Source organism: Mauremys reevesii, linkage group 3, assembly GCF_016161935.1.
Source record: "Mauremys reevesii isolate NIE-2019 linkage group 3, ASM1616193v1, whole genome shotgun sequence".
NCBI classification, from domain to species: domain Eukaryota; kingdom Metazoa; phylum Chordata; order Testudines; family Geoemydidae; genus Mauremys; species Mauremys reevesii.
The window spans coordinates 148,272,563-148,293,466 of NC_052625.1; the positions used below are offsets into that span (position 1 = coordinate 148,272,563).

Sequence of the window (20,904 nt, forward strand, 5' to 3'; positions counted from 1 at the left end):
AGGGAACAGAAATTTGATAAGAGGTCTCTTCAGTCTAACAGACAAAAAGGTATAACAAGATCCCATGCTAGAATTTGAAGCTAGAGAAATTAACAAGGTTCACATTTGTAACAACAATTATTAACCATTGGAACACTTGATGAAGAGTTGTGGTGGATTGCCATCACTGGACATTGTTAAATCAAGACTGGGTATTTCCTCTAAAAAACATGCTCCACTTCAGGCATTAATAGTCCTGTTGTCTATTATGTACCTCCAGCTCAGTGATAAATCTATGCCTTAATTCTCCATCTGTAAGAGTCACAGAATGGTAATAAATTAATTAATGCTTCTGAGTCACACATAGAACAGTGGTAGAAGAGGAGGAGCATCAATTCCTAAGAAGACAGTCATGTTAAAAGCCTTTTAAAAACATAAAACCAACTTTGTCCATGTTACCAATATCTCATGTTATTAGAAGTGAAATAATTTTGTTTACTTTTTGCATTTCTCTTGGCTTGAATTAGTCAGTTTTACTTCTGTTTATAGAAATTTGCTACTCTGGTTCAGTAACATCTTTTCATACAACAGCAAAATACTGCAATGTTTGGATTGCAAATGCCACAGGGGAAAGTTTATTTCTGAAAATTGTTTCTACTGAAATTTTCAAAGCCTGACATTTCTATTGGTCTTGGGTTTTGCAAAAAGCTAGTTCTTTGTCAGATTTAAGCTTTGGAACAAACTAGACGCAATAGCGTCACTTGTGCTGTTTATGGCACAACTGGCTGAAGTGTCAGAAGAGGAATTTAGCAGAGACCTGGGTGGGAAAAGCATTGCTTTTTTCTCCTGTTTGGTGGTGTTTAAGGAAACTGAGATAGGAGGTCAGTTCTCACCTTTAAACTCAAATTGAACAGACTGGTTAGTCATTCGCCAAAGGGTTTAAGGGCATATTTGCAGCTCCTCTGGAAAGCATTTCTCTTGTCCATTCTGAGGTTTCAGTTATCTTGAACTACTGAGCAACAGGATTCACTCACCTCTAGAGCACTTCTTCCTGGCTGCTCAAGGCCTGGTATCCCCTTCCAGTGTTTGCTCTCAGTGTTCCCTCTCACTGGGACTCAGCACACTCCCTCTTCATGACTTGGTCCTCCAGCTGGGTCACTGTGTGTTTTCCCTTCTGGGGCAGGATGGCTGCATATCAAAGTCTCTCCAGATGAGCTGTCTGGCTGCCTTTCCAGGCCATCCTCTAATTCAAGACTAGGGCACTTTCCTCAGTGGTGGGCTGGGGAACCCAAGCCCATCCAGTAATCCAGGTTCCAGTACAGGGACCCTCTGTTCAGCAACCATAGTCTACTTACTCCCAGACGGTTACTATTTCCCTGTGCTCATTCCTTATTTTGTCCTCTAGCACTGGTCCTCCAGGATACTACTGGAGCACCCTGTGGCTGCTTCACTCCTCTCAGCTGCTTGCCAGAGTTTAGATTCCAAACATACCTCCCTACTCCCAGGGAACGATTGCAGACTACTTCTCCTGTAGTCCCCTTCTATTCTGAGCCTTCTGGCTTTGTACAAGCCCACCCTACACCTGCTCAGCTGAGCTTCATTTTCTATTAGGGCTTGCCTAGCCAGCCTAATTCTCCCCTAGGTGCAAACTGCTAAGTTAATTGGCCCCTTCCTAGCTACCATAACCCCCCCAGGTGAGGATTCTTTTGACATCCTGGCAAACTCTTGACAAGCTAAAAAAATGTGATGTGATATGCATTTTCAATAAATGTATTTGACATGTTTATTATGTGTGCTAATTCTTCAGTTTACAAGCTTATAACCGAGTGTTGCAGACACTTATTAGAGAGTGTCATGCTTTGTACCGGGAGTGATTCCCTTCAGGTCAAGTAGATTATGTGCAGTAGTAAATACTGTACTTGTTAGTAAATGTTTGCAGGACTGTTATTTAGTAAACATTTGGGCCATTATTTCTGAAGCATAGTGTTTCTTTTAGCAGTTTAAATTCTTAAAAACTCCATCAGAAGGAAGCTAATTTAAAGCCTTTATAAACATTTTGTTGTAGTTAAATGTGTGAGCTCATTAATCCTGACTTGCTTTCTTACAATGGTACTCTTTTGTTTTGTAAAGTCCTTGCTTAATGATAGCAATAGGGGGGCTGACTGAAGTTGTCTGAAAAGTCAAATGAAATAATACAGTACCTCAGGAAGTGAACAACTGGTTAGTAATATCTGGGATACTATCATTTTAGATGGAATTATTAAAATATCAGTTTAAATTTTGTCAAAATACCCTGAATGAGCTAAAAAAGCTTGCTCATGAAGCATGCCTTTAGAAATGTAACTGTTTAAAGACATCTGCAGAAGTGATGGTAATTGGACAGATGGATATGCTGGATTGGCACTGTAAGTGTCTTTGCGCTGAGAATAGTAGCCATAGCTATTAATACTTTTAAAGGCTCCCCAGATAAATTAGTGAGTAGCAACCTTCTAGCTAAGAAATGAATATGCTCTTAATCTAAAAACCTAGACTATTGTGTGTTGATATTACATGAAATATAAATGCAAGGATATTTTAAACCTGCATTATGTATTTTTAAATGCATAGTGCTTTCCAAAGCTAATATAGAAATTGGATGGAAAAGACACCTTAGACCGTGCAGTCATCTTCCTGCCAATGCAGGATTTTCCCCTACAATATATATTTATAGGTACAGTGTTCTTCTGCCTCTTTTCACAGTTTATACTTACTGGTTAAAATAATTTTGGAAAGATTAATTTTTGAGTCTCTGTAATAACTTACAGATAATTATAAAGAAAATAGCCCTTAGATTTGACAGAAGCAAATTTCACACCAAAAAAATTGAACACCGTATACTATGATTTGGTTGAGCTTCTTTCAGTTTTAGCTTTCGCTTACCACATTATTGATTTCCCCCCTTTCCCCTTCTCCTCCCCCCCCCCGTTAAAAACTTTGGAAGATAGGTTAATTTTGTGTCCTTAGTGTCCTTGAGTTCTTTGTTTTTCTTAGCATGTAGGTGTTTTATTTAAGTCCCTTATTGAGATTCTTCCCTCAGTGCATGTGTGTAATTTACACTAATGCTAAAGCGGCATGTGTCTCATAAGGAGAATTAAATACTACAAGGATAGGTACTTTAAAAATAAAGATTAAAATATATATTCTTTATCTCTTGCTTCAGATTTATAATGTGAGATTTTGAAGAACTTTCACCCCTACCCACCCACCGACAATTACTGTAAAACTTACTCCATATGAAGGTCTGAATTTTGTATATTTCTCATGTGGTAAAAACATTAACATTTGTGACTGCTAGACTCTCTAGTTTGTTTGTTTGTTTATTTTCTGAGTTCATTCTTTTGGCTAAGTGCAAATTAAAACTCTTACCTTTTTGGAATATACATTTTATTTTTCTTACAAAAAGAGATGTAGTTGTGTTGTTGGCTATGCTGTAACAAGTCATTTTACTTGTGATCAAATTAGAATCTGGGTTTTAGGATTTGGAAGATAAATGCATTAATCCACTGAAACATTCAGTCACTCTCTGTCAATTCTAATCAGATAAAGGCATTGGTAATTTTGAACTGAAGCATTTGGAGGGGTCAGCTTTCTTACTTTTATATTTAATTTTCATGGGAAGATTCATTTCTCAACTTCTTGCGTGTGAATTTGCTGGATTTAATATGTCAGTAAGTCACTTTAAAAACCATAGTTTTTTGTGCCCAGCGGATGTCATTTATGGTCATCATACTGTCTAACGAATAGGGTGCATAATAGTACTGATTTTGCTGATGTAAGGATGTTTCTGACTTTTTTTTGCCTTTTAACAAAATATGTTCAAATTCATTATAAGTATGATATATTATCTGACTGTGTGAATTAATTTTTCTGAAAAGAAACTCAGGGAAACATCAGAGTGACAGCAGGCTATGTTCTTTTGTATACCTCAGTCAAGCAACCTTAAATCAGTAAACTGTAGCGAAGTTGTTTTTATTGAAGGTACTTATTATGTATTGCCTGATTTGACCATAGTTGTGTGAGTTAATTTAAGCTATTATAAATGGGTTTTGCACGGACATGCAAAGTAATTTATAAAAGAAATGTTGAGACATGATACACACCTCCAAAGGACTGCTATATTTCTTGATATATTGAATACATTCTAGTAGCTCTACTGTAAAAATATATCTTTGCATTTAGTATTGAGTCTCATAAATAAATATAAGAAACCATGGTGTAGTAGGTGTAATAGCAGTTACCAACAACTAACTCATCAGTGGTAGTATGTCAATAGTAGAATTGATTAGCCAAAGCATATCTCAAATTGATTTCAGTGTAGGGGAAGTGAGTGGGATCTTGTCACCCCTCATGCAGGCCCATTACACCTAAAACATAGTAGAACTGATAGGTTCTGGAACTAGGGTTGCTGGGGGTGCTGCTGCGCCCTCTGGCTTGAAATGTTTCCATTATATATAGGATTTACGGTTTGGCTAAATGGCTTTTAGCACCCCCACTATAAAAATTGTTCCAGCACTCCTGTTAGAACTGTCCCGGGTGGGGGAGACAGGCCACAGAAAGGCCACCCAGGCAGACTTGGAACCTCAGTGCACAATGAGGAGTGATACTACACTGTGCTCTCTTTGAAAATGTTTTGGTGGACCGGGGAACAGCTATTAACTGTGTATCTGAACTATGCAGATCCATTGTTCAAGCTGCAAGCACGGTTACAGTTCAGGGATTGTAACAGCAACTGTGTAGCTGCTGTGTGATTTGCTCTGTACGTTGTGGGGAGGGTTGCCACCCCACTGAGATGTTTCCTCAGGTATTGCGTAGGTGGTGGATATGATCTACTTATGGTAAAATCTTCCTCTCTCTCTTTTTTGGTTCCAGATGTTGTATAACTTGTAGCATTATACTTTGTGATTTGGTGACCTATTAAAGGCAGAGCTTTACACAAAAGAGAACCTAATTACACTAAGTAAACTATTTTTCTTGTCACTTGGAAACTTCAGCTTTACTAGCCTTTTTTGCATTTTGTCAGGTTTTCATCCTATTTTTGAATTTCAGAGTCCCATGTGAAATCTTCGGCCATAATCCTCAAACAGATCTTCATGGGCAGGCATCAGTAGCAGTGTGCAGCCCTAATAAAGTCATGAGGGCTCATCACTGGGTAGCGGTGTCTGTCCATCAAGATCCAGTTGCCAGATCAAGGTCTTCTTTGGTTTTGTCTATCCCAGGGGAAGGGGAACTTCAAAACCCTTCTAGAAACTATCTAATTCTTTTAAGTTTAATGGAGTTGAGTGCAGTTAGTATTTGAGGAAGGAAGGTAGTGGTGATATGTCACCCATATTTTTTCTTATGGAAGGAAATGAAAATATAGGAGGAGATTTTATATCTGGCTATTTTTGTCACGGTTGGAGCACCTAGTTCAATAAACTATTGGACTAGTAACTAAAAATTTACCTGTCTCTTTACTTTTGTCTTCTTTCTTAAGGTTTATTTGGGATTATAATTTCTAATAGTAAGGGGCACATTCTCTGCTCCAAGGAGTTCACAATCTAATAGGATCCCCTTTTTATTGCATTCTACTCATGCATAACAAAGCACTTCTGGATTACAGTGAAATAGCTTGCTCCAGAGTAGCAGAAGAAATTATGCTATGGAACTCCGCTTGTACAGAAGATCTTGAATCATTTTAGTATATTCTGTTCAAAGGAAATGATAGAAAGAACCCAAACCCTAATCCACCAGACATACCCTAAACATAGGCTACATAAAAAGCCACCAGAGTTAAAAAAAAAATGCAGGTAGAAGACCACCAGCAGGGGAGGAGGGAGGCTACCCAGTTTAGTGCACTGAGTGCAACATGTATGATTACCTGCCTCATGGGCATGTGCCATATGTGTGCATATGGTGCTAGCAACTCACAGCCCTCAGAGATAGAGTATGGGCTCTTAAGGCCAGAGTGGATGAACTGGAGGTAAACAGAGGAGACTTCTGGGGACATAGTATTGTTAAGGAGGATGCAAGTGTCAAGGCAGGAGAGCATCAACCTGGAGCAGAGGGAAATGGTCCCATAGTTGGGACCCACCTTCCAGATGATGTCATGATATTTTCTCACAATGAGGATGCCCTTCCATGGGTGGAGGCCCAGTTTCTAGGAAGAGATCGGTAATAGTAGTGGGGGATTCTTTTATTAGAAATAGAGATACTTGAGGGTTTTTGATGACCGGGAGAACCTAATGGCGAAGTCTGCGGATCTCGTGAGACATCTAGATAGCCTTCTACTAGCACTGGGGAGGAGCCAGTGGTCGTGGTACCTGCTGGTATGACCATTGACATAGGGAAAGGTAACAAAGTAAAGGCTGCTAGGTAAGAGATTATAGTCCAGGACTTCCCTAGTAGCATTCTCTGAAATGTTTTAGGTTCCACTCACAGGGCCAGTAAGGCGGGCAGAACTGCAAGGTGTAAATTTGTGGATGAGACAATGATGTAAGGTAGAGGAACTTAGGTTTATTAGGAACTGGGGAACCTTCTGGGAAGGAGTAGCTTATACTGGAGGGATGGGCTCCACCTAAACCAGAATGGAACCAGACTACTAGTACATAAAAGTTAAAAAGTTGTAGAGGATTTCTTTAAACTAAGGGATGGGGGAAAGCTAACAGGTATGGAGGAACACATGGTTGGATCAGAGACATCCAGGGAGGATTTATTAAAAGGGATACTTTATATCCTAGTGTAGAAGATAGGAAAGAAATTGGTAAAGTACGGGTAGGATCTAGTGAGGAACAGTCAAACATAAGAGTCCCATTTAAATGTAAAACATGAAGGGAAGCAACTAAATACTGACAAAATGTACAAGTGCAAATACTAGAAGTCTAAATGCTAAAATGGGTGAAATAGAGTACCTGGCATTAAATGAGGCTATTGATATAATAGGCATCACAGAACCTTGGTGGAATGAGGAAAATCAATGGGACACAATTATGCCAAGATACAAAATATATAGGAATGACAGAGTGTGTTGTGCTGCTGGGGGAGTGGCACTATATGTTTAAAAAAAAAAAAAAAAAAAAAAGCAAAAGCATAGTCAAATAATGTGAAAATCTTAAATGAATGAAACTGTACCATGGAATCTCTATAGATGTAAATTACATGCTTGAATAATAAGAGAATAGCAGTAGGAATATAATACTGATCACCTGACCGGGATGATGTTGGTGATTATGAAATGCTATGAGAGGTTAGGCTACAAAACCAGAAAATGCAATAATAATGGGTGATTTCAACTATCCTTTTGTTGATTAGTTAGGTGTTATCTCAGAGTGTGATGCACAGGTAAAATGTCTAGACTCCATAAATGACTGCTTCTTGGAATAGCTAGTCCTGGAATCCATAAAGGAAGAGGTAGTTTTTGATTTAATCCTAAATGGAACAGGATTTGGTCCCAGAGGTGATATAGCTGAACTGCTCTGTAATAGTGACCATAATGTATTTAAATTTAACATCCTTGTAGAGGGAAAATATATTAAAAAAAAAACCCATAGTAATATTTAACTTTGAAAAGCGGAAATACACAAGAATGAGGATGCTAGTTAGGCAAAAATTAAAAAGATCAGTCAAGGGTAAAGTAGCATGGAGACTACTTAAAAATAATAGAGGCTCCATAATAGAGGTTCAAACTAAACGTATACACCAAATCAGAAAAGAATGTCACCATGGCTAAACAACAGGATAGTGGAGGCCATTAGAGGCAAAAAGGCATCCTTTAAAATTTTCGAAGTCAAATCCTAATAGGATGGAGCACAAACTCTGGCAAATAAAATGTACAACTATAAGGCAGGCCAACAAAGAATTTGAGAAGCAAAGTGATAAATACACATAAGCTAAGAATAATTTTTTTAAGTACATTAGAAGCAGGAAGGCTGCCCAACAAGCAGTCGAGCCACTAGATGACACAGGTGTTAAAGAAGCACTCAAGGAAGACAAGGCCACTGCAAAGAAGCTAAATTAATTATTTGCATTGGTCTTCACTTCAGAGGATGTGGTGAAGATACCCACATCAGAGCTATTCTTTTTGGGTGACACATCTGAAGTACTGTCACAAATTAATGTGTCAATAGAAGAGGTTTGAGAACAAATTGATAAATTAAACAGTAAGAAGTCATCAGGTATTTGGTTCTGAAGGAACTCTGATATGAAATGGTAGAACAACTAACTGTAGTATGTAACCTATTGTTGAAACAAGGTGACTGGAAGGTAGCTAATGTAATGCCAATTTTTAAAAAAGTGCTCCAGAGGCAATCCTGCAATTACAGGTCAGTCAGCTCAACTGGGCAAATTGGTAGAAACTATAGTAGAGAATAGAATTATCGGACACATAGATAAACATAATGTACTGAGACAGAGTCAACTCAGCTTTTATAAAACTAAATCATGCCTCACCAATCTATTGGAATTCTTTGAGGGAGTCAATGAGCATGTGGATCAGGGTAATCCAGTCAATGTAATGTACCTGAACTTTCAGAAAGCCTTTGACAAGGTTCTTAAGTAAAGCAGACAGTCATGCATAGGAGTGCGGGGGGTGCTGCAGCACCCCGCAGCTTGAAGTGGTTTCCATCATATACAGGATTTACAGTTTGGTTCAGTGGCTTTCAGCACCCCCACTGTACATAGCGAAGTCCCCTAATGATCTGTACTGAGACCTGTGCAGTTCAACATATTCATTAATGATCTGGAAAAGGGAATGAACAGTGAAGTGGCAAAGTTTGCAAATGATACAAAATTACTCAAGATAATTAAGTCCAAAGCTATCACAAAGGAATCTCACAAAACTGGGTGACTGGGCAACAAAATGGCAAATGAAATTCAACATTGATAAGTCCAAAGTAATGCACACCAGAAAAAAATTGTATCTAATCTATTTATCTATCTACACAATGATGTGTTCTAACTTAACCATTACTACCCAAGAAATCCTGGGAGTCACTGTGAATAGTTCTCTGAAAACTTCAGCTTAATGCATAGCGGCAGTTAAAAAGGCTAAGAGACTGTTAGGAACTATTAGGAAAGGGACAGAAAATGAAAGTGGAAGCATCATAATGCCACTATATAAATCCATACCTTGAATACTGTATCCCGTCTCAAAAAGGATATAGTGGAATTGGAAAAGGTTCAGAGAAGGGCAGCAAAGACAATCAGGGGTATGGAATGGCTTCCATACAAGGAGAGACTAAAAGGATTATGGCTGTGCAGCTTAAAAGAGATGACTAAGGGGGGATATGCTAGAGTTCTATAAAATCATGAATGATGTGGAGAAAGTGCACAGAGAAGTGTTATTTATCCTTTCACACAATACAAAAAGCAGGAGTCACCTGATTAAATTAATAGGCAGCAGGTTTAATATAAACAAGAGGAAGTATTTTTTTACATAATGTACAACTAACCTATGGAACTCATTGCCATGAGAGATTGTGATGGCCAAAAGTATAACTGGGTTAAAAAAAGAAGTAGGTAAGTTAACATAGGATAGGTCCATCAATAGCTATTAGCCAGGATGGTCAGGGATGCAACCCCATGGTTACACAACCCTGAACATCTGATTACCAGTGGGAGTGTAAGACAGGCATGGATCACTCCATAATTGCCCTGTTCTGTGCTCTCCTCCTGAAGCTCTGGTATGGGCCAGTCAGAGACAGGATACAGTGCAAAATGGACCATGGTCTGACCCAGTATGCCAGCTCTTATGTATGTACTAAATACCATGCCAGCATGAGCACAGGACTGCCACTGCCTCGGTATTAGCTAGAACAAGTCATTTGACCTCCACTGCCCCCTTTTCCCCTGTTTGTATGACACTTATATAGATCTTTACCCTCTTAATAATTTTTTTTACAGATGAAAATGTAATTATTTGTATTTATTATTCAGATTTCTGTCCTATATTTCCCAAATTAAATTAGCCAGACTATAGTGTGTTAATTATGTTCTAAGCATGCAAAAATGTTATGGGGTGTGTGTGTGTGCGCGTGCGTGCAGAAAACAAGGATAAAACAGCAGAGGAGATTGACTAGTAATTTCTTGATTATAATTATGTATAATCCATGGACCTTTTATGCCCAAGCACTTTACAAACATAGCTATATTGATATACAAACTAAACTCAAGAATCACTTCTCCTTCCCCTTAAATGCATCCATTGTCAGGTTCTCACTGAACTTCACTGAGGGCTTCCCCTCTGGGTGAAACATGTCCATTGTCCAAAACCTCACAGTAACGGTAGGCAGGAGTTTGACAGGACATGAAGAATCCAGGGGCAGTTTTATAAGGTCCAGTCGTGTGCCTGTTTTTGAGGTCTGTGTGTGTATATATAGACAACCTGAAAAATACCATAGGCTAGAGGGAATGGGGACAGCATCAGAGGCAGTGTGGGGAGGTCGGGGTATATCTCTCCCTGTGGGTAGCTGCTCGCATCCCAATCACCCTGGTTCGTATATACTCCCTGGCCAGGGCTCAGGGTTACAGGCTGGTGTGGGACATGTGCTAGAGTGGAAATATAGATCAGCTCCCACAATATTTTCATTGCAGGGTGTAGCCTCCACCTCCCTTGGTTTCGCCACCCCTGCCATACGCCTAACAAGAGTGCACCCAAAGTGTGTGCATATGCAGAGTTTGGGTGTTTACAGGGATTTTGAAACGAGATGTCAGACAAGCAGGCCTATGATCTTTGCATTTCTTTGAGAGAGAGCAAGCCCAGTCAGTTCTGACAGGCCTAACATCAGTGGAGGCACAACACCCATTCACATTTAGCTATGAATGTGAATGATACTGTTATATGTATTAGTACTAAAGTCCCCTTAAGGTCAATGTGAATTTGTGCCTTGGCAGAACTAGAGAATGCAATCCTGGACCACTTCTGAAATCTCTGGATTTCAGGATCAGTTTCATTTTTATCTCAACATAAAGTGTTTTTACTAATTAAGCCAGGGATCAGCAACCTTTGGCACGTGGCCCTCTAGGGTAAGCACCTTGGCAGGCCGGGCCGGTTTGTTCACCTGCCACTTCCGCAGGTTTGGCCGATTGCGGCTCCCACTGGCTGTAGTTTGCCGCTCCAGGCCAATGGGGGCTGCGGGAAGTGATGTGGGCCGAGGGATGTGCTGACTGCCACTTCTGCAGCCCCTATTTGCCTGGAGCAGCAAACCGTGGCCAGTGGGAGCCGCAATCGGCCGAAGCTGCGGAAGCGGCAGGTAAACAAACCGGCCCAGCCTGCCAGGGTGCTTACCCTGGCGGGCCACGTGTCAAAGGCTGCAGATCTCTGAATTAAACCAATAGATATATAGGGATAGCCTGAATTCTACCCCACCAGAGGCTGAACACTGCCGAGTACTGCCAAAGAGGGAAGAACCTGACCTGTCCCAGATGGTAACAATACAATACCCAATTTACAACTGGGGGAATTAGCTCATCAAAGCAGATTGATTTGTTTTACTTTTTCCCTGCCTGGAAAGAGGATGATAATGGGAACTCTTACCAGAGCCTGGTCACCTTTTAGAGTTAGAGTTGTCGGTTATGCCCCTCCTAGTGCCTGCATTGTTCATCTCCACTCTGGTTTCTTTGCACATATGGTATTTGATTCAGAGGTTTTCTGTGCCAGACATTTTCTCCTGTCATTTCCATTGGGTTGTAGTTCCCATTGATGCAGAAGAAGGGATGTTAATAATGCTTAATATGTTGGCAGTTGCTGGGACTCAAATGGTCAAATGGTCTCCCTCTGCTCCTATTTCAATACTGGCATATTAGACATTCAGTGTCTTTTGAACCACTGGCTGGAGATGAAAGGCCAGATTCACTGATGCAATCTTGACCCTTGGTGCTGCTCAGGCAGAGCAAAGAAGCTGCAAAGCAACTGGATCTCTTTTGGTTTCTGTGTTACCACACCCTGGCAGTCCTCCATGTATGAGATGAGACGGCGATGTGGCCAGAGCATGCTACTTCTTGGCTACTCCCAGCTCTCAGATGGCTCAGAACTGACTCCAGAATCTAGAAGCCATAATGGTTCCACTGCAGACGCCCTCTTATCTTTGCTTGGCAGAAGCTGAGCACAGACTCTGCACCAATTATTTCATTCTGTTGGGAAGCTGAGGTTCTGTTCTTTCTGGTGGGATAAGTGTTGCACTTGTTTATCTCAGTTTGCTAGAGAGAAAGCAGTTGCTAAAATTGAATGGTAATAGAAGTGAGGTAAATAGTGAGGTGGCAAAATTTTGCAGATGATACAAAACTACTCAAGATAGTTAAGTCCCAGGCACACTGCAAAGAGCTACAAAAGGATCTCACAAAACTGGGTGACTGGGCAAGAAAATGGCAGATGAAATTCAATGTTGATAAATGCAAAGTAATGCACACTGGAAAACATCATCTCAATTATACATACAAAATGACGGGGTCTAAATTAACTGTTACCACTCAAGAAAGAGCTCTTGGAGTCATTGTGGATAGTTCTCTGAAAACCTCCACTCAGTGTGCAGTGGCAGTCAAAAAAGCTAACAGAATGTTGGGAGTCATTAAAAAAGGGATAGATAATAAGACAGAAAATATCATATTGCCTCTATATAAATCCATGGCATGCCAACATCTTGAATACTGCATGCAGATTTGGTCACCCCATCTCAAAAAAGATATATTGGAATTGGAAAAGGTTCAGAAAAGGGCAACAAAAAAGGTATGGAACAGCTTCCATATGAGGAAAGATTAATAAGACTGAGACTTTTCAGCTGTGGGGGGGCATATGATAGAGGTCTATAAAGTCATGAATGGTATGGAGAAAGTAAATAAGGAAGTGTTATTTATTCCTCATAACACGAGAACTAGGGGTTCACCAAATAAAATTAATAGATAGTGGGTTTAAAACAAACAAAAGGAAGTATTTTTTCACACAACACACAGTCAACCCGTGGAACTCCTTGCCAGAGGATGTTGTGAAGGCCAAGACTATAACAGGGTTCAAAAAAAGAACTAAATAAGTTCATGAAGAACAGGTCCATCCATTGCTATTAGCCAGTATGGGCAGGGATGGTGTCCCTAGCCTCTGTTTGCCAGAAGCTGGGAATGGGTGATGTGATGGATCACTTGATGATGATTTCCTGTTCTGTTCATTCCCTCTTGGGCACCTGACATTGGCCATTGTCGGAAGACAGTACTGGGCTGATCCAATATGGCCGTTCTTATGTTCTTAACTTTAAGAAACGTGATGCCTAAACTTATAATGAATATATTTTATTTAAACTTAATGAAAAAACATGTAGTTTGTTATTTCAGTTAATTTGTTATGTTTTATTTCCCTCAGACAAACGTGTTGATGACTGGTTCTTGATGCAATCTCCACTTCCAACACTGACTATAAGCACTCTTTACCTCCTCACTGTCTGGCTGGGTCCCAAGTGGATGAGGAGAAGAGAACCCTTCCAGTTGCGCTTCTTGCTGGTTAGCTACAACTTTGGAATGGTTCTACTTAACTTCTATATTTTCAAAGAGGTTGGTCTTGTATTTTTATGCTTTTGAATTGTGGTAGAATTCACAACTTTGACAGTGTTAGATAAATTGTATAATTTTTATATTCTCTGGATAATTTTACTGCCTGTTTTGGAAGCTGAATACATTGATGATTGGATTTTTAGAGCTCTCCTGGTAATGGTGTTGTTGAAATTGGTACTGTATCTATCATGAGTTTGTGAATCAGCATACTGTAAAAGCATATGTGTCGGAGTCATGCAGAATAGCTTGACTTATTAATACTTTGTTTAACATTGATGGTAAAAATCCTTTTTGAATGGAAGATATATCTGTCCCTGCATCAATGTCTTCACACAATTACCCAGTTCTGGAACATATCAACGGAAGTCAGTGGAGTTATTCTAGACTTATATCAGTATAACTAAAATCAGAATTTGGCACCCTGTCTTTATTTTTTTCTGCAAGGTCTCAGACAAGCTATTATGTTAGAAACTGAAGGATAGCTACATTATATTAGCTTGTATTTTCAGGGTATGTCTGCAAAATATTAATGAGGTAATGGAAATTCAAACTTTTCTTGATCTTTAGAATGAGAACAAAAGAGGTAAATCATATTTTCTTTTAGTTAAGGGCAGCGAGGCAAAATCTTACAATAGTATTCCTACTCAGTTCATGGAGTCGTCTATTGAAAAACACGAGATTTCATGAACATGGATTTATGATAGCCAAGTTGCTTGGTCTTGCTGCCTGCTACACTTCACCTTTCTTAGGCCTTGTCTACCTGGGTAAATTGACCAGCATGGCTAAAACAGAGTATGTTACTCCTCAATAGCTATTCTGGAATAGCTCCCATGTGGGCACTTTATTCCAGAATAGAGTATTCCTAAGGGGAGTTATTAAGGAATAGTTATCACAGAATATTTTATTCCGCTACAGTTATGATAGTGAATTTCCTTGTGTGGGCAAGGCCTTAATGGGATCATGTTCAGTGACCTGAGCTTGAATTATCTTGCATACAACTTTATAAGGTGAGAAATGTTCACCTGAATGCTCTGATTACTAGAACATCCCTTACTGCTTTTTAGTGCAATTCACATCAGTTCAGCAAACCTTTTGCTGATTTAAAATGTGTGACTATCTTCATTCACTTGCTGAAAATCTTTCTTCAGATTAACTCCTTGATGGAAGAATTTAGATTTTGCTAGCACAAGATCTGTTGCCAGGAGCCTGGAATGAAACAAGTGAACTGTGCAGTTGAAACTAACAGCTTTTAGGAACTGGACTCTTAAAAATCTATTTTTATGTGTTCACCATTGCAGTGGTATTGTTCCCGACAATTATTTTTTTCGTATAGACCTAGGGCTTCTTTTACAGTATTGTTGGGATATGTGGAAGCTGTTTGTGTCAAGACATATTTCAGTAGATTGAATTTTAACCATGACTCCTCAGTGAAATTTCTCTCCCTATTAAATTATTCAGAACATACTGGAACACATTCCTCTCCTGTTTACACCACCCACTAAAGGCAATAGGATTACAAAGAGTATATGTTATAGCAGAATTTGACTCAGTGTGTGTCTCATCTAATTGCAAAGAATAAACAGTGCAGTGTCAGCACTACATTTGATTTCTTCAGCTAAAGGTGGGAAAGGTGAAGGCAACTACAAGGTCCTCTCTAAGACTTGTAATATAGATAATGTATGCTGGAGAGGGGGAAAGAGAGATGGTTGATTTTAAAAATAATACATTCTGTAGTTGATGTCACTCTACATCACTTTTTCAGGTAGATGGCTATCTTCAGCACAAAGTTTAGAAATGTTAGTGCTAATTAAAAACTTAATGTCAGTTTATTCATGGTCACAAGCACTGCTTATCTTGTGAACTTTGCATTGAAGAACACTGGTGCAGAAGCTGCAAATCAAAATCCTCAGGACTCTTCTCCATTCTTTTAATGAATAGCGAGACCAATTTCAGGACACTTTCAATGTGTTACTCTGCTCCTGTGGTAGAATCTTTAAAGTTACCAGAGTGCTATTGGAAATCCCCCATTGCATCAAGTTCAGCTTCAAAAACAAAACAAACAAACAAAAAAAAAGGGTTCCACTACCTACTGCTATCATTGAAACATCTCTGGTGTGTTTATCTAATGTTAAGCTATCACTCGTAACTAGTACAAGCTCAGAGAGCAATAAAGTAACACTGGAGGATGAAGTAAAATGTATAAGTTTAACCTAGGTTTTAATTGTTGGTATAGTGAAGAGTCTGATAGCCTTGAAAGATGAAAAAATGAGCTATATTGCTCCATGTTTGCAACACTTTTTTGTTACAAGTTTGTGTCTGAGCCTTTACATTTTGTTTTCTTATTGCCTGACATGGGTAAGCAGAGTGATATTCTGCTCAAATAAGTTTCTGGGGGTCTCATACTAGTTCATATTGGTCTGTTAGTTTTAAAACCAGGTCACTCCTAGCATGGCAGATGCAGTTGCACAGCAATAGGTATACTCAGGTGACTACTCATGATTTGTCGTCTACTGGGAATTTCAAATAGTCCCAGAAAGACTGGATTCACATAGGCAATGAATCAGATTTGTGTATTCTTAACATATCAAATTCTAATATATATTAGCTGTTGATACTCTGAGTTCTTTTATTTTGCAAGAAATAAATTGGGATACTGTGTGTAGTAAGCTTTTAACTTTGTTACTCTAGTTTAAGATCATTATCCCAAGTATTCAGTATGTGCTAAGCAGGACTAAATGAAAGGTTTGTAGTATCAAAATGCGTGTTTTATTGATCTTAGAGACCGATCAGAGAAGAGCATTTGAAATAAACATTTGCACCTTGAGTTTTCAGAGCTGCATGGTTTATAACCATGCAGGTTAGATTTCAGACAGCATGATGTTTTAGTGATTTACTGATTCAAGGACATTTTAACTTACATTAGTAACATGATGCAAGATTCCCACCGTTGTGAATTATCACAAAGTTCACAGGCAAGCATTTCATAGCAGATGACAGAATTTGGCCTGAAATGCCCTTTAGAGTTGAAACAAATCAAAATACCCAGTAAACTCACTAGACATTAGGTACCATTTAAACTTCAAAATGCTGTCCAGGTATCCTTCCTGATGACTAAATCCATCAACAGCCTTAGATACCTTTTGACTATGACATTTACAGATTGTTAAGGCCAGAAAGGACCATTTAGATCATCTTGTCTGACCTGTATAACACAAGCTATAGAATTTTACCCACTTACTCCTATTTTGACAATATGTGAATTCATAGGTGGGATCAGGCCAGTAAGTGGGCTGGCCTTACAATGAGTTGTAAGAGGACACAGTGGACTGTGCTAATTTAATTGTCCTCTCTCCCTATTAACACTTTTGTGAAGGGTCGTTTTTGTCATCTCTCCCTTTCAGCATGTATATACTAGGCAGCATGACACACCTTTAAAGTTGACCAAGAGGCTGTGGCCCCTCCCTTTTGATGAGAACTCATCACAGTGATTGAAACCTTTTATCTCCTTCAGGCTAAATTACTGCAAAGTGCGTTGTTTGGGATGACCCTTCCAGAGCATTTGGAAGCTTCTGCTGGTACAGAATGCAGCAGTTAGCCTCAAAGTGGGGTGTATATGAACACATTATACTGCTGCTTTTTACTGGTTTTGTATTTGCTTCTATGTACAGTTCCAAGTGTTGGTTACAGTATTATTGTCCTGAATGATGTTTTTCTCTCCCTATATCCCATCATAAAGTTACTCTTCTTGTTGGTTTCATTAAGGGATTCTGTGTGTCAAAAACTTGCTCACTCTGGTGGCAGGATCCATGTATGAATGGCTATAGGTCACAGTGGAAGTTGTCGTAATTTATTCTGTTCTCTAAATATCTTGCAGACTAGTCTGTTTATTTTTTTCTGAGTATTTTATGTTTAATTTAGGGGACCACTTGTTTTGACACCACGAGATATGAAAAAGTACACTGTTAAAACCAAATATTGACCACTTTTAAAAATAGCATCTTTGTATTGTAAATAAAAATTATTTAAAATACTGCTTTTGGAGTAAATTTATAACAACACTAAAATCACTAATAAAAAATAAAATTATCTTTGTATGGACTCTTTTCCCTCATATATAATTTTAATATTTTCAGCTATTTTTGGCATCCAGAGCTCGAGGATACAGCTATATCTGCCAGACTGTGGATTATTCAGATAATATTTATGAAGTCAGGGTGAGTACCCTTTTTATGTACTGTTATTCTGCACAGACAAGGGTGTTATTTTAAGCTTTAATTCAGCAAGTCTGAAAACCACGTGTTTAGAATCAAAAGGTATTGATCAATCTTCCCTCTCCTCACCCCATGCTCTTCTGCAATCCTCTATCTCCTACCATGGTTAGCTTCATGTCATCTTTTGCTCACTTCTGAAAGACAGACTAATACCATATAATACCATATATTGCATAAATTTATATGAATATGCAGTTTCAAGATATACGTTCTAAATAAAGTCAGGAAATGCAAATATTAAAATTCTCATACTATTGTGGATTTGCTCACATACTTCTACTTTTGTATGGCTTAAAAATAGCAGTGTTAGATGTGCAAGTAATCCAACTGATTGTTTCAATTGGCCAGCAATCCAATTGATCATTTCAGGTGCCAGAGTGGACTTCAGAGATACTACTGGGATATGATTGGTACATTGATTGACAAGGAGTTCCATAGTTTGAAGTCTATTTCCACAGTCACAGATAGGCTTGTGTCTCAGTGCCCATTTATAGAGAAAGTACACCTCTACCCCGATATAATGTGATCCTGATATAACATGAATTCGGATATAACGTGGTAAAGCTGCGCTCTGATGGATCAAAGCAAGTTCGATATAATGCGGTGTCACCTATAACGCGGTAAGATTTTTTGGCTCCAGAGGACAGCGTTATATCGGGATAGAGCTATAGGTGCATCTGCCATCTGATGTGTGGATATGATTCGGAGTGAATCATATTTTCTGTGGGAGTGAAAAGCCACAGGGTTCTTTGGTTGAGTCCTTGCTGAGGCGTTTATTCATTTACATCTTTCCACCTTGCTTACCCGTAGTCTTTGGAGGAAAACCCAAATCTTTGAGCTCTTGAGCTGTAACCCACAAAAAGGTTTTCTGGATTTGAGTTGGAATGTCGGTATATTATTCAGGTTGGGGTCGGCAACCTTTCAGAAGTGGTGTGCCGAGTCTTCATTTATTCACTCTAATTTAAGGTTTTGCGTGCCGGTAATACATTTTAACATTTTAGAAGGTCTCTTTCTATAAGTCTATATTATATTACTAAACTATTGTATGTAAAGTAAACAAGGTTTTCAAAATGTTTAAGAAGCGTCATTTAAAATTAAATAAAAATGCTGATCTTACGCCGCCAGCCTGCTCAGCTCGCTGCCAGCCTGGGGTTCTGTTCACCTAGGCCGGCAGCGGGCTGAGCAGAGCCTGCGGCCGGGACCCTGGGACCCTAGACCTGGATGGGGGGTTCAGGGCAGAGGGCTGGGGGAGGGGGTTCAGGGCAGAAGGCTGGAGGGGTGTAGGGCAGAAGGCTGGGTGTGGGGGGGTTCAAAGGTCAGGGCAGAGGGCTGGGTGTGTGGGGGGTGCAGGGCAGAAGGCTGAGTGTGTGGGGGGGTTCAAGGGTCAGGGCAGAGGGCTGGGGGTGTGTGGGGGTTCAGGGCAGAGGGATGGGACTGTGGGGATGCAGGGCAGAAGGCTTGGGTGTGTGTTGGGGTAGGGGGGTTCAGGGATGAGGGTGCAGGGCAGAAGGCTTGGTGTGTGGGGTGGGTTCAAGGGTCAGGGCAGAGGCCTGTGGGGTATGGGAGGTGAAGGGCAGAATGCTGAGTGGGGGCGGGGTCAGGGCAGAGGGCTGGGAGATGCAGGGCAGAATACTGAGTGTGTGTGTGGAGGGGTCACGGCAGAGGGCTGAGGAGCATGTGGGGTGCAGAGCAGAATGCTGAGTGTGTGGGCGGGTTCAGGGCAGAGGGCTGAGGGGCATGGGGGGTGCAGAGCAGAATGCTGAGTGTGTGTGTGGAGGGGTCATGGCAGAGGGCTGAGGGGCATAAGGGGTGCAGAGCAGAATGCTGAGTGTGTGGGCGGGTTCAGGGCAGAGGGCTGAGGGGCATGGGGGGTGCAGAGCAGAATGCTGAGTGTGTGTGTGGAGGGGTCACGGCAGAGGGCTGAGGGGCATGGGGGGTGCAGAGCAGAATGCTGAGTGTGTGGACGGGTTCAGGCAGAGGGCTGAGGGGCATGGGGGGTGCAGGCTGAGTGTGTGTGTGGGGGGTCAGGGCAGTGGGCTGGGGTGCTCGGCTCGTAGGGGTGCTCCCAGCCCCCTGCCCTGAGCAGCTCATGGCAGGGGGCTGGAAGGGATATTCCCTGTTTCACCCCCTTCCCCCAGGCTCTGTCCCTACCTCTCTCTGTGTCCTGTATGGAGCTATGTACACGCTGCCGCTCTTCCCCTCCCTCCCCCTCGCAAGGGCCATCAACTTATTGGCTCAGGGACGGAGAAGGGGCGGGGCAGGAAAGCACCACGCTGGGGGAAGTTTGGCTGCCACAGAACCAAGCTTCTGCCTCCTGCCCCTGCAGGGGAGAGCGGTGGGCGGGGGCACTGAGTTAGGCTGGGGGCCGGGACAGCGGCAGGCAGCTGCGTGCTGCTCAAAATCAGCTCGCGTGCCATGTTTGGCATGTGTGCCATAGGTTGCGGACCCCTGATTTAGGTCTTCATTATATTGGAAGATTCTTGTTTCCTTAAATAAGATTGTACTCCTGAAGAATTCTCATGTTTCAATGACTTTGAGGTGGGTAGATATGCACTACTACAGGAAGCCCAGTTGTGTCATTGACTTCACTGTGCCTGTAATAATCTACACGATGGTGTTAAATTGAGAATGGACAAGTGATGTGTAGAAGCGGTGTATCCAGATTGGTTAGTAGTATTCTCTGTAGAGTAGACAAGGACCTGTGAAGAGGAGCATAGAGTTTTTGCATCAGCTCTCCAGGTCATTCCTGCTAGTTTCTGGATGAGATTTACACACATTTTTATTTTGTCATGAATATTTTTCAGATACTGTTGGCATGTGAAGCTTCAGTCTAATGTCACACCAAGATACTTCAGGGTGAGAATGTGTCCTATCTGCTGGCTGCAGAAATCTGCATGGAGTTCCAGCTTACCTTATGATTGTTTAGAAAAATGCTGACACAATAGTCTTAGAGGGGTTTGGTTTTAGCCTCCAGTATAAAAAATATTCTTCCATGATTTTAAGGTGACACACTGAACATCCCATATTTTCAAAAGTACTTAAATGATTCAGTGGGACTTAAGTGCTTCTGAAGGTTTTGGCCACTGAACATGAAAACTTACTTTTA

General features: G+C 40.6%; 1 protein-coding gene across 4 annotated transcripts in view; it reads left to right on the forward strand.

Annotated features, from left to right (window-relative positions):
• ELOVL4 (ELOVL fatty acid elongase 4) overlaps positions 1 to 20,904 on the forward strand; it is a 69,847-nt gene that overhangs the window by 22,572 nt on the left and 26,371 nt on the right. For 3 of the 4 annotated variants that reach the window (XM_039531566.1, XM_039531568.1, XM_039531564.1), the window contains exons 2-3: positions 13,340 to 13,527; positions 17,661 to 17,741. In XM_039531566.1, the coding sequence (XP_039387500.1) occupies positions 13,340 to 13,527; positions 17,661 to 17,741 (269 nt within the window). Of the gene's footprint in view, positions 1 to 3,178; positions 3,258 to 13,339; positions 13,528 to 17,660; positions 17,742 to 20,904 lie in introns of those variants that run through there. The other variant, XM_039531567.1, reaches the window with a different exon arrangement.